Genomic DNA, 14248 nt, shown 5'->3' on the forward strand with positions numbered 1-14248 from the left:
AACCCTTTCATTTCTTTTACCAAAGTGCATGACCATACATTTCCCAACACTGTATTCCGTTTGTCATTTCTTTGCCCATTCTCCTAATCTGTCTAAGTTCTTCTGTAGCCCCTCTACTTCCTCAAAACTACCTGCCCCCCACCTATCTTCATACCATCTGCAAATTTTGCAACAAAGCTATCAATTCCATCATCCAAATCATTGACATATAACGTAAAAATAATGGGTCCCAACACAGACCCTGGCAGCTAACCAGAAAAGGCTCCCTTTATTCCCAATCTTTGCCTCATGCCAATCAGCCACTGCTTTATCTATGCGAGAATCTTTCCTGTAATATCATGGGTTTGAGCTTGTTAAGCAGCCTTTGGTTTCCACATCCTTCCTGTAGTGAGGCGACCAGAACTGAACACAGTACTCCAAGTGGGGTCTAACCAGGGTCTTATATTGCTGCAACATTACCTCTCGGCTCCTAAATCCAATCCCATGATTGATGAAGGCTAATGCACCACATGCCTTCTTAATTACAGATCCAATCTGCGCAGCAGCTTTGAGTGTCCTTTGGACTCAGACCCCAAGATCCGTCTGATCCTTCACACTGCCAAGAGTCTTACCATTAATACTATATTCTTCCATCATATTTGACCTACCAAAATGAACCACCTCACACTTATCTGGGTTGAACTCCAACTGCCATTTCTCAGCCCAGTTTTGCATCTTATCAATGTCCCTCTGTAACCTCTGACAGCCCTCCACACTATCCACAACACCCCCAACCTTTGTGTAATCAGCAAATTTACTAATTCTTAAAAGAATTTCAACAGATTTGTCAGACAAGATTTTCTCTTGAGGAAACGATGCTGACTACAGCCTATTTTGTCCTGTGCCTCCAAGTGCCCTGAGAGCTTATCCTTAATAATTGACTCCAACATCCTAACCACTGAGGATAGGCTAACTGGCCTAAAGTTTCCTTTCTTCTGCCTCTCTCCTTTCTTGAAGAATGGAGTGACATTTGTAATTTTCCAGTCTTACAGAACCATTCCAGAATCTAGTGATTCTTGTAAAATGACGACTAATGCCTTCACAATCTCTTTAGCCACCTTCTTCAGAACCCTGGGGTGTACGCCATCTGGTCCAGGTGTCTTATCTACCTTGAGACCTTTCAGTTTCCCAAGAACCTTCTTTCAAGTAATGGTAACTTCACACACTTCATGACCACTGACACTTGGAACTTCCACCATACTGCTACTGTCTTCCACTGTGAAGACTGATGCAAAATACATATTAAGTTCATCTGTTATTCCCTTGTCCCCCACTACTTCATCTTTAGCATCGTTTTCCAGTGGTCTGATATCCACCATCACCTCTCTTTTACACTTTACATATCTGAAGAAACTTTTTGTATCCTCTTTGATTTTATTCACTAGTTTACCTTGTATTCCATCTTTATCTCCTTAATAACTTTTTTAGTTGCCTTCTGTTGGTTTTTAAAAGCATCCCTATCCTCTTACTTTGCTCTATTATATGCCCTCTCATTGGCTTTGACTTCATTTGTCATCTTGCCTTTAGAATACTTCTTCCTCTTTGGGATGTATATATGCTGTGCCTTCAAATTGCTTTCAGAATTTCTGGCCATTGCTGCTCTACCATCATCCCTGCCAGTGTTCTTTTCCAATCAATTCTAGCTAACTGCTCTCTCATGCTTCTGTAATTCCCTTTACTCCACTGTAATACTGATATGTCTGACTTTAGCTTCTCCTTCTCAAATTTCAGGCTGAATTTGATATTATGATCACTTTCTGCTAAGGGTCCTTTTACCTTAAGCTCTCTAATCAATTCTGGTTCATTGCACAACACTCAATCCGGCATAGCTGATCCCCTAGTGGGCTCAAACACTAGCTGCTCAAAGAAGCTGTCTTGCAGGCAGTCTAGAAATTTCCCTTCCTGGAATCCAGCAGCAACCAGATTTTCCCAATCTACTTATGTATTGAAACCCCCCATGACTATTGTAACATTGCCCTTTTAGCATGCAATTTCTATCTCCCATTGTAATTTGTAGACCACATCCTTACTACTGTGTTGGGGTCTGTATACAATTCCCATCAGGGTCTTTTTACTCTTGCATTCCTTAGCTCTATCCACAATGATTCAACACCTTCTGACCCTGTGTCACCTCTTTTTAATGATTTGATTTCATTTTTACCAAACGGGTAACACCGCCTCCTCTGCCTTCCTACCTGCCCTTTAGATACAAGGTGTGTCTTTCAACATTAAGCTCGCAGCTATAATCTTTTTTTCCCACCATGATTCAGTGATGCCTACAACATCATACATGCCAAGCTACAACTGTGTTACAAGTTCATCTACCTTAAGTGGGAGGTTATGTTGGGACTGGATATAAATAGGCTGAGTGAGTTATTGGAAACTTGGCCGATGGAGTGTAATGTAGGCACATGTGGTGTTATATACTTCAATTAGAGGAATCTAAAAGCAGCCGATGGCAGTCCATCAAGAACAAGAAGGCTCAGTTTTAAGATGAGAAGTAGTAGTTTTAAAGGGATTTGAGGAAAAGGTGTTTTTTTTATCCAGAGAGTGCTGATATCTGGAACTTAGTGCCAAAGGAATTGATTCTGATTCTGGAGTCAAATACAATCATTGTCTTAAAAGACATTTAACCAGGCACTTAATTAAAAAGGTGTAGAAGCATACAGATCAAATGCAGGCAAATGGGATTAGTGTAGATGGGGAGAAAAGGTTAACATAGGCATGGAGGGCTAAATGGTTTGTTTTTGTGCTGCATCAGCTTAATGACTCCATTACTATTAACTAAATGGAGAAAGGTTGCAGATGAACGAGGTACAAAGGAATCTAGGTGTTCTTCTGCAGGAATCACAATGAGTTAGCAGGCAAGTGCAACAAATTGCTAAGACCCAAATAGTAAGTCTTGGTCTCCTTATTTAAGAAGGGATATGGTAGCATTGGAGACAGTCCAAAATGGATTAATTAGGCTAGTCCCTGAAATGACTATTATAAGTGTCTAAAGAAATTAGATCTATATTAATTTGGATTTAGGAGAGATGCTCAGTGAAATGTATAGTATATGATCCATAGGAGGCATGACAGGATAGATAATGGATTGTTTCTGCTTGTAGGAGAATCTCAAACATGAGGCTATAGTTATGTGATGGGGTTAGTCATCTCCTAGAGGATATATCCCTGGAGTTCTCTACCACACGTTCAAGTTTATTGTCATGGCCATGCACACTCAGTGTATAAATGTCATGAGAATGAGCTTTTTTGCAGCAGTAGCACAGTATTATTTACAAATGTTGCAGACATAAATTAACATAAATTATACATAACTAACATGACAAAATTATATTGACATTAAAACAACATTAGTGCAGGAAATATACTTAAAGTAGTATTAGAATTTTTCAGGTCAGTTCAAGAGCCTGATGGTGTGGGGAAGAAACTATTATTGAACATTGAGATGTGTGTTGCCCGGGTGTTAGGGGTCCTTAATGATGGATGTCACCTTCCTGAGATATATTCTCTTGTAGATATCCTTGATGTGCGGACAGCTGTACACATGATGAGACTGGATGAGTCCACCACCACACCCTGTAGACACATGCATTCCTAGGCTGCGATGCCACCAGTCAAAATGCTTTCTTTCTGAAATTGCAATGTCATGCCAAATCTCATTACACTTATAATGAAGTTAGAAACGCTTGTATGTCTTATTCATTATTGCATCCTCTGAGATTTTGATACCCAGTATCTTGAAGCTGCTCAGCGTTTCTACAGCAGACCCTTCAATCAGGACTGGTGCTTATTGTGAGAGATGATGCTGGGGCCAGATAATCTTTTGTTATATAGAGTATAGCCAGGTTTATGAGCTAAGTGGTCCACACCTACCTTTATTTTCCTATGTTTTCATGAAACATAATGGATGATGGCTTGGTATAATAACCCTATGTTTTAAGACATAATTCATTATAAGGTGCTTTCTTCATTATTGTCTTTAGTGGTTTACTGTGTGGCTCAGCATGGTATTATGAGCCTTCTGGGTGAGATGCAAGGAAGAGCATGAATGAAGCACCATTGACAGACCTTAGAATAAACTGACCTTGGTTAGCTTCTGAAGAAAATTGCAGAGTAAATAAATCAATGCTTGTGCTGTCTAAATGAGCTCTCAACATTGGTGTTCTTATTGTTATAGATTTTCTTAAAGTTGACAGGTAGTGTAACACACAAGATGCTGGAGGAGCTCAGCAATTCAGGCAGCATTTATGGAAGGGAATAAACCGTAGAATAAACAGGAAAAGGTATTTCATCAGGACTGCATGAAGGGTCTCTGCCCGAAATGAAAACTGTTTATTCCTCTCCATAGATGCTGACTGACTTGCTGAATTCCTCCAACATTTTCTGTGTGTTGATCAAGATTTCCAGCATCTGCAGAATCTTTTTTTTATCTACAGGTAGTTGTAAATTCATTTTTTAGCATGTTGCATAATTTGACAGATTATTTTATGATCTCTTTGATTTTACAGTTGGATTAAGTAATGAATAATTAATAAATAATATAAGCAATTTTTTCTCAATCATAAGTTCTCTTTTCTTTTGCAACATTACTTGTCTCTTTTAGATTACAGGAATGAATTGTGCTTCTTGTGTTCACAATATTGAATCCAAATTAAATAGAGTTGATGGGATTTTGCATGTGTCAGTGAATCTTGCCACTAAAAAAGCCCACATTAAGCTAGATCCAGAATTACTGGGACCACGCGATGTCATCAGAATAATTGAGGTAGATCCAGTTCTGAAATTTATGTTAGTTACTATTAATATCTATTGCCCTTTTGAATTTGTAGAGCTTTATTTGGCTCCAATGCATTTGGCTGTAATAAAGCCACATTTAGTACAGTTCAGCTCTCATCTCTTTACAATGATAAAGTACTACTCGGTCTCACTTCCCTCTCTTAGCCTCAATATTTGCTTCCTCCTGTCTAGCAACATTAAATTGAGGCTATTACTCCCTTCAAGTGGGTAGAAAAGGTTCCAGAATACAATGGATATTCTGTGGTGTCCTGGTGAATGATAATTCTTCAACCATTCACAAAATCAAATTCTGTGATTGAATATCTGATTTTGAGACTATGCTTGGCATAGACTGCCTGCTGCATTTTTTGGGTTTACAGTATCAAAGGTCTTGGTGTAGTTAAAGATGCAACATAAATGTAAGTCTTTCTTTCCTTTGATTAAAACAGATCCAATATCTGTACATTTATTTTCTCCCACATTAGTGTCCTGATCCTAAACGTTCCTTCTTTATGACTAATTTCTCTGTACTTTCCTTAGTCTATCACATTTCATTGCTCAGTTTGTGGTTCCTTTTCAGAGGAGAATAAAAGTATCCTGTATGATTGCTTTGCAAATCCCATCTCTTCTGACTACAAGGGTGCCCTTGTAAGCTTGGTGTTTTAACTCCTCACATGCATCCATTTTCATTTTTTCCTTGGTGTTCTTTCTTTCATATATCCAATATTCAATATTTTATCTTCCTTTTAAAATTTTTCTTTCTTTCTTCATAGTTGTACTTATTTTAGTCTCCCAACTCAATCGTCACTCTGATTTTCTTCTCATTGTGCCTCAACTATACTTACCTTAATGATCCCTATAACACTTGGCCACATTGAAGTATAAAAATCCATCTGCTTTTGTACTGAATGTGCCTAATATTCACTATTCACTAGAGAATTCCAAATACTTGTAATTAGAACACTCTTCCGCCTCTTACTATTTTGGCAGTCTCTTTATTCTGAAAAAATGTCTTCTGTTTCTGGAGCCTCCCACTAGGGAAAATATCCCTACCAAGTCCCTTGAATGCTATCCATCTCCATGAGGCAACCACTCGATCTTCTAAACTACAGAGCGTGTAGGACAAATCTGCACCATTTTTCCTCAATGGACACTTACCTCATCTTAGAATTAATTTATGATCCATCGCTGCACAGCAGCAAAGATAACAATACTCTTCCTTTAAAGAGGAGACTAAATCTGCAGATTTTATTTTTGATCATCAAATTAGCAACCCTCTCATCAGATCTTTTAGCAACTCTCTTGTTATCAGCTTTTGATATTTCATTTTCTAAATATCTCACCTACTTTTGATGTCCTAGCCAGCCTCTCATTTACTCTTATTTGCATTTAATTATTTTATCATTATTACTATTTTAATCTATCCCATTTTCACTTTTATTAGGTTTCTCAGCACCTTGTTTAAACATGTCTTCTTAAAATGACAATAAATGGAGAAAACGGATCATGTATGTTACCCTTATCACAGGTCTTATTCATTTAGTCTTTCATTGAAGATGTATGTTAATCAGTTTAGTTCACTGTCCTTGATTACACGTCATTTTATCTTACTTACTGAACTTCATTTCCATTACAGGGGCTTGGCTACAGTGCATCTGTAGTCAAAAGCCAGTCAGCAGTACATAATCTGGACCATAAAGAGGAGATAAAACAGTAAGCCTGTTTATGAATTTCTTTAAACAATAGAAATCATTAATTTACCCTGAATCATAATTATACTTTTGTTTTCATGTAAATTTTAGGTGGAGGAAGTCCTTCTTGCTTAGCCTTGTTTTTGGCATTCCTGTTTTTGGTCTAATGATATACGTAATGATAATGGACAACTATGGTGGGTCCAGAGCTCTTGAACAAAATATTATTCCTGGGTTATCAATTCTTAATTTGGTTTTCTTTGTTCTTTGTACTCCTGTCCAGGTGAGTTGGCACTGGGTTTATATATAACAGCTCAAATATTGAACATAGCACAGTCAAATTGAACCTGTATTCCCATGCTTTTTAGTGTAGGACTGGAATTTTGTTATTTAAAATAAACCTTTTAACTAAATTAGTAATACAAGCTTTTCCATTGGCAACCTCCACTCATGTACCTCCCTTTGAATCTTTGCTTCACTGCCCCTTGGCTCTTTCAATAAAAATGAAGGGAGTAATGATGATTGATTGACTTGAGTTTTGCTTTTCTGGTAGAACATTTCCAATCGATTTTTTTTCAGATACCATTGCTAAAATTACATATACATTGGGTGACTTTGCAAGGACAAACTAATATCAGCTGTAATACTATGCATGAAATCATGTTTATGTATGATTACCATGAGGTTTCAGTGAGTTGAAAGGGAGAAGGGGAACAAGGGTTCTGCTCAGTTGAAAGGGAGCCATGGATACCAGGCCTTCTGTGGGCTGGAAAGGACCTCATGAAATATCTATCAGTGAGCCAAATGGTGATTCAATTTCCAAATGTTGTAATCAATTAGAGGGTATTTGGAATTTTTCTGCACTTTTCTTTTCATTATATCTAGAATCCTTGAGTTTTATTTGTGTTAAATCATGTGTTTATTGTAAAAATTTTACCAATGTAATGCAATTTGTGCTTGATAAACTCCTTAGTAAGAGTTTACTATGAAGCCATTGGCCCATGGAATTCAATCAAAGCCACAATTATGGTGCAGCAGGACTGCTCAAGATATAGTAAAAGTCAGAAAAAGAAGTAAATGGAAATGTCTTAAATAGGAAAATGTGATGAGTCAATCTTATTGCTATTCTTAAAATTGATTGAATAGTATTTTCTGTAGTTACAGAATATGGCAAATCATGATAAGAATTGTCCCAAGGGCCATAGATAGTTTGACAATGGCTATGAAATTTAAGTGCAGACACAGTGGAGAAATGAAATGTATCTTGCATTGTTTTTGAACTAAGAGCAGTTTGTCATTGAGCCTACTAGGGGATCAGCTATGCTGGATTGGGTGTTATGTAATGAACCAGAGGTGATTAGGAAGTTTAAGGTAAAAGAACCCATAGAAGGCAGTGATCACAATATGACAGAGTTCAAATTATAATTCGATAGGAAGAAAGTGAAATCTGACAGCGTAGTTCAGTGGAGTGAGGGAAATTACAGCGGTATCAGAGAGGAGTTGGCCAAAGTAAGTTGGAAGGTGGTGCTGGCAGGGATGAGAAGCAGAGCAGCAGTGGCGAGAGTTGCTGGGAAAAATGAGGAAAGTGCAGGATAGATGTATTCCAAAATCAATGGAATACTCAAATGGCAAAATAGTACAAACATGGCTGACACAGGAAGTCAAAGCTATTGCAGAAGCAAAAGAGAGTGCGTATAACAAAGCAAAAATTACTGTGAAGATAGAGGATTGGGAAGCTTTTAAAGCCTGACAGAGAGCAACTAAAAGAATCATTAGGAGGGAAATGATGAAATGTGAAAGCAGACTTTCAATATCAAAGTGGATAGTAAAAGCTTTTTAAAAGTATGTAAAAAATAAAAGAGAGATGACAGTAGATATAGGACTGCTAGAAAATGAGGCTGGAGAAAAAATGTTGGGGGCCAAGGAGATGGCAGATGAACTAAGTGAGTATTTTGCATCAGATTTCACTGTGGAAGACACTAGCAGGGTGCCCGATGTTGAAGGGTGTGAAGGAGAAGTGAGTGCAGTTACTGTTACAAAGGAGAAGGTGCTCAAAAAGCTGAAAGACCTAAGGGTACATAAAACATCTGGACAAGATGAACTTCACCCTTGGGTTTTGAAAGAGGTAGTGGTAGAAATTGTGGAGGTACTAGTAATGATCTTTCAAAAATCATTGGACTCTGGCATGGTGCCAGAGGACTGGAAAATTGCAAACAGTACTCCGCTCTTTAAGAAAGCAGGAAGGCAGCAGAAAGGAAATTATAGACCAGTTAGCCTGATCTCAGTGGTTGGGAAGATGTTAACAGTCAATTGCTAAGGGTGAGGTTATGGAGTACTTGGTGACACAGGACAAGATAGGACAAAGTCAGCATGGTTTCCTTCAGGGAAAATCTTGCCTGACAAACCTGTTGGAATTAGAAACAGAAAACCTACAGCACAATACAGGCCCTTTGGTCCATAATGCTGGGCTGAACATGTACTTTAGAAATTACTTCGGGTTACCCATAGCCCTCGAAGATGCCTAAGGTCATGTGCCAGCTGGACACTGAGGAGATAAGGTCTCCTTCATTTTGATACAGAGTGAAGTAGATAGATAAATCATGCCCACTAAGCAACTTACATGAAGTTTGTAACCCCAACAAAGCTGTGTGCTTTCTTCCTCTGGAGATCTCTGGCAAGGGAGTTGGAAACATAGTTAGTTCTCTTTAAAGAGGGATTTCAGTCATTCCATTTACATCACAGTGGACAACACATGACAATATACTGAAAATTTCCCTATCTTCAGTCAAGCACAAGTCCCAAGAGTAAGGATACATTACCATGGGCCACCCCTACATCCTCTGGCAATCAAGTCCCTGGACTGTTCTGAGGTTGTTCTGGACCAGCTGCTAAATTTCAGTGAGCAGGCTCTTCTGGAAATTCAAATGCCTCACTGAAGTCAAGGTGGGCACATTCCTCCTCAAATATTCCATGACTCTATAAGCGGTAAATGACCTCATACTTAGAGATCTGCTTCCCTTCTTCATCCAGCCACTTATTCAACTCTGTGTTCCCTCTGCTCATTCTCCTAATGCTGATCTAACACATGCAGAAGGCAGTCATGAACAACTGCTTTTTCCATTTTTTGAGGAGATTACAAGTAGGATTGATAATAGGGATGCAGTGGGTGTTGTACATTTGGACTTTCTAAAGACTTTGACAAGGTGCCATGCACAAGGCTGCTTACCAAGTTATGAGTCCATGGTATTACAGGAAAGTTACTGCATGTTTACAGCTTTGGCTGATTGGTTGGAAGCAGCGAGTGGTTGGCTGCTGGTGAGTAATTGTGTACTCCAGGAGTCGATGCTGGGAATGCTTCTTTTTATGCTGTATATAAATTTAGATTTAGATGATGGGATTGATGGCTTTGTTGCCAAGTTTGCAGATGATACAAAGATTGGTGAAGGAGCAGGTAGTGTTATGGAAACAGGTAGGCTACAGAAGGACTTAGACAGATTAGGAGAATGGGCAAGATAGTGACAAATGAAATACAATGTTGGAAAATGCGTGGTCATGCACTTTGGTAGTAGAAATAAATATGCAGACTATTTTCTAAATGGGGAGAAAATCGAAAAATCTGAGAAGCAAACGGATTTGGGAGTCGTTGTACAGAACAACCTAAAGGTTAACTTGCAGGTAGAGTCAGTGGTGAGGAAGACAAATGCAATGTTAGCATTCATTTCGAGAGATCTAGAATACAAGAGCAGGGATTTAATGCTGAGGCTTTATAAGGCACTGATGAGGCCTCCTCTTGACTATTGTGAACAGTTTTGGGCTCCTCATCTAAGAAAAGTTGTGCTGGCATTGGGGAAGGTTCAGAGAAGGTTCACAAGGATGATTCTGGGAGTGAAAGGGTTGTCGTACAAGGAACATTTGATATCTCTGAGTCAATACTCACTGAAATTTAGAAGGATGAGGGGAGATCTCATTGAAACCTTTCGAATGTCGAAAGGCCTAGACAGAGTAGATGTGGAAAGGATGTTTCCAATGGTGGGGGAGTCTGGGACAAGAGGGTGCAGCCTCAGGATAGAGGGGTGTCCATTTAAAACAGAGATGCAGAGAAATTTCTTTAGGCAGAGGGTGGTGAAATTTATTACCACAGGCAGCTGTGGAGGTCAGCTCTTTGGGTCTACTTAAGGCAGTGCTTGATGAGTTCTTGATTGACCATGGCATCAAAGGTGATGGAGAGAAGGCTGTGGCGTGGGATTGTGGACAGGAGAAAAGGATCAGCAATGACTGAATGGCGGAGCAGATTCAATGAGCCAAATGGCCTGATTCTGCTCCTATGTCTTATGGTCTTTCTTCTGCTTGTCAAAATTGTGCCTTAAGAAGTGAACTATTTCCTGAAAATTACGAGATGGTCTGGAACTTATTTATTCAACAGTGTAGTAACAAGATACTCTCATTCCCACTAATTAAAAAATAAATCTTATAAATCATCATGTATTGTAATAGGTATGATTTATCTGGTGACCAGAAATAATCTGTAAATAAATTTTGCTCATTGGTATCTCGGTCTTTCTTAATTAATTTTCACATATTCAAATGTGAAAATCAGTAACTTAACTTTGTAATATATGATATTTTATAATACTTTAAATTAGTTAAATTTAAATTGATGTATTAATATCTTCATTAAATTGTATTTTAGAAAGGTGTTTGGAAAACGTAAGTATTCACTTTGAATAAACATTTCAGATATTGGATCAGCTGTAGCTTTGTTCTTGAATTTTCAAGAGAATATTTTTACATTTTACACTCAAAAATAAATTGTAGAAAATTACGTATCCTTCACTGCTAATAGAAGTTCTAATACATAGCTTGGGAATAAAATATAGGAAGCGTATAGCTGCCTGATGAAAGTTGCTGTTCTGTATTCCATACATTTAATTGTTAAAATATTTCAATTAATATATATTTTTTAAGTTTATTGGAGGATGGTACTTCTACATTCAAACTTATAAGTCTCTAAAGCATAAAACTGCCAATATGGATGTGCTCATCGTTCTGGCAACTACCGCTGCATATCTGTACTCCTGTGTAATACTGATTGTGGCCATCGCTGAAAGGGCAGAACAAAGTCCAGTGACTTTCTTTGATACTCCACCAATGCTGTTTGTCTTCATTGCCTTGGGGAGATGGCTGGAGCATGTAACAAAGGTAATTCTTCATTCAAATAATTTACTGGGTAGAGTCATTTCCAGTTGAAAATATTTCTTACTTGTTATTCAGTGTGTAAACCACAATGAACCTTTACTCCATTTGGTTATGTTAAATTTTACTTTTTGCTCTTCTGAAGCCATTAATGTTTATGGGTTATATAATTTTATTGTTGCCAATCTTGGCTTTTAAGATGCTAAAATGACTATTACTAGTGATATTCTTGACAGTAAATATTATTAACATTTTGGATTGCAGAAGCCAGCAAGACCATAAAGTTCTTATTCTTGAAATTATTTATGTTCTTATATGGGTAATTAAATTGTGCGAGTGTTTCCTAATTTTTTCTCTCTCTACTTAATTCAAAGACACAAAATCAGTGGGAGAATTCTAACTTCTAATTTCATATCAGTTTACTTTATTTTTCCTGACTAATGGAAAAACATAAGGTGGTTTGGCCTTTGTGGTGCATTAGATGAACCTGTTATTCCTGTTATTTTATTCTGATGGTCATCACTTTCAAAGTCTGCTGGTATAAATTATTGAGATGCAGCCTCCTGCCAGCCAACCAGCACACCATACATTCAGTACCAATGCCATGTAGCTATATATTATGCCTGTCATACTCTCAAATTGGCAATTCTCTTAAGGCAGGAAAGTAAAAAAGAAGTAATTTAGAGAGAAGAAATTGGTAAATAGATAAATTGGTTTATTATTTTGACATATTCTGAGTTTCAATGAAAAACATTGCTTTGAATGCCAACCATACAGATCATTTCATTGCATCAGTGCACTGAGGTGGTATAAAGAGAGAAAAAATGCTAAGTGAAATGTTAGAATTACAGATAAAATGCAGCGCAGGCAGACAATAACGCGCAAGACCACAATAAAATCAATCGAGGTCAAGTCCACCTTATTATACTGCTAATCATTCAACAGTCCTATAAAAGCAGGATAGAAGCAGTCCTTGAGTCTGGTACTTTGTGCTTTCAGCCTTTTGGGTTGTCTGCCTGATTGAATGGGGGATAAGAGAGAATGTCCAGAATGAGTAAAGCCTTTGATGATGTGGCTGCTTTACCTCGACAGTGAAAAGAATAGACAGAAACCATGGAGAAAGGGCTGGTTTCAGTGATGTGCTGAGCCATGTCCACAACTCTTTGCAGTTTCTGCAGTCTTTGTTAGAGCAATGTTATTGCCAAACTTGTATATGCCTGGTAATTGATCAAAATAGGTATCAAAGGCAAGAAATGTATATCTTTGAGAGGTTTTAATAGGAAATAAGGAGAGATTTGGGAATGAGGTGGGGGGCGTGTAAGAGGATAATATAAACAAATACAATTATCTTATGATAACATCAGTTTCCTGTATTGTAGAGTAAGACTTCTGAAGCATTGGCTAAACTCCTTTCCCTTCAAGCTATAGAGGCTACAGTGGTAGCACTGGGACCAGACAACTCTATACTGGGGTAAATTAACAATTTGAATCCAAACTGTTGCAATGGCTCTCTATAATCTAGAATGTTACAGTCTTTTTTTTTATTCTTGTAAATAATTTTATGAATAAAGTTTATTTTGAGGTATTAAAAGCATTTCCACAACTGGCCAAGACATGCTACTCTTGTTTTTTATTTTTTTTTAAACTTTTTTTTTATTGTGTTTTCAAATAGTTACAGAATAAAAGTGTGTGAAAAAGAAAAGAATGTTACAGTCTTACTTTCATTGTTTTAACACTTTTATTCCTCTCTGGCTACACCACCCAATACATAGCATTCAATGTGTTTGTACAGTGATTAGTCAATTTGCACTTAGGCTATTACAACTTCATTATGTAGGCTAACTGGAAACTGCAATCGAATGATAGCTGTTGACTCATGATACAATTTCCCATACACTCATGTATATGATAGGAAAGTGGCTAGTCTCAATACTTCCCCCAGTAATAATCAAGATAATTTGTTTAGGGCTGTTGGATTCTGGTGTTTATACCCAAGGTTCTTGTATAAGTTATGAACAAGGCATCAAACTTGCTGCTTCACAATTAAGATTTGAATGAACAAAGGGAACAGGGAAAGAAGAGTGACAGGGGTTTACTACTTAAAGAAGATGCCTAGTCTAAACAGCTACTTTTATGCCCATAGAGATTAGAAAAATTCCATTCTAATCTAGAGATAATAATAATCCAGTCACTTAGTCAATACTGTAATTAACACATTAAACCAATGAGAAAACCACTTATTCACTTAATGCAGAGCTTCCAGAACTTTCCAGTTGTTACACTTCGTATAACTGCTAGAGGTATATTAAACTGTTATGCAGATAAAGACTACTTAAATACAAGCAGATAATTATTAAGCCGCAAAAAAAATGACTATCTATCGGATCCAACAATCCTCTCTTTGATTCTAAAACTCAACGTTTAGAATCATTACATCTGAAAATTCAGAGGTAGAAAGACGTCGCAACTACATTACATTTGAAATAATCAAAAGACTGCATACGTTATGAAATATCAAAGGGTATATATTCTTCAAAGTATTT

The 14248-nt window shown here is 37.5% G+C and overlaps 1 protein-coding gene across 1 annotated transcript in view; it reads left to right on the top strand.

Moving 5' to 3' along the window:
• Positions 1-14248, top strand: part of LOC140726037 (copper-transporting ATPase 2-like) — a 91295-nt gene that overhangs the window by 22982 nt on the left and 54065 nt on the right. Inside the window, exons 4-8 of the mRNA XM_073041932.1 lie at positions 4649-4810; positions 6458-6534; positions 6624-6795; positions 11478-11711; positions 13085-13176. Coding sequence (XP_072898033.1) covers positions 4649-4810; positions 6458-6534; positions 6624-6795; positions 11478-11711; positions 13085-13176 — 737 coding nt within the window. The remainder of the gene's footprint in view (positions 1-4648; positions 4811-6457; positions 6535-6623; positions 6796-11477; positions 11712-13084; positions 13177-14248) is intronic.

This window comes from Hemitrygon akajei, chromosome 4, assembly GCF_048418815.1.
Source record: "Hemitrygon akajei chromosome 4, sHemAka1.3, whole genome shotgun sequence".
NCBI lineage: Eukaryota > Metazoa > Chordata > Chondrichthyes > Myliobatiformes > Dasyatidae > Hemitrygon > Hemitrygon akajei.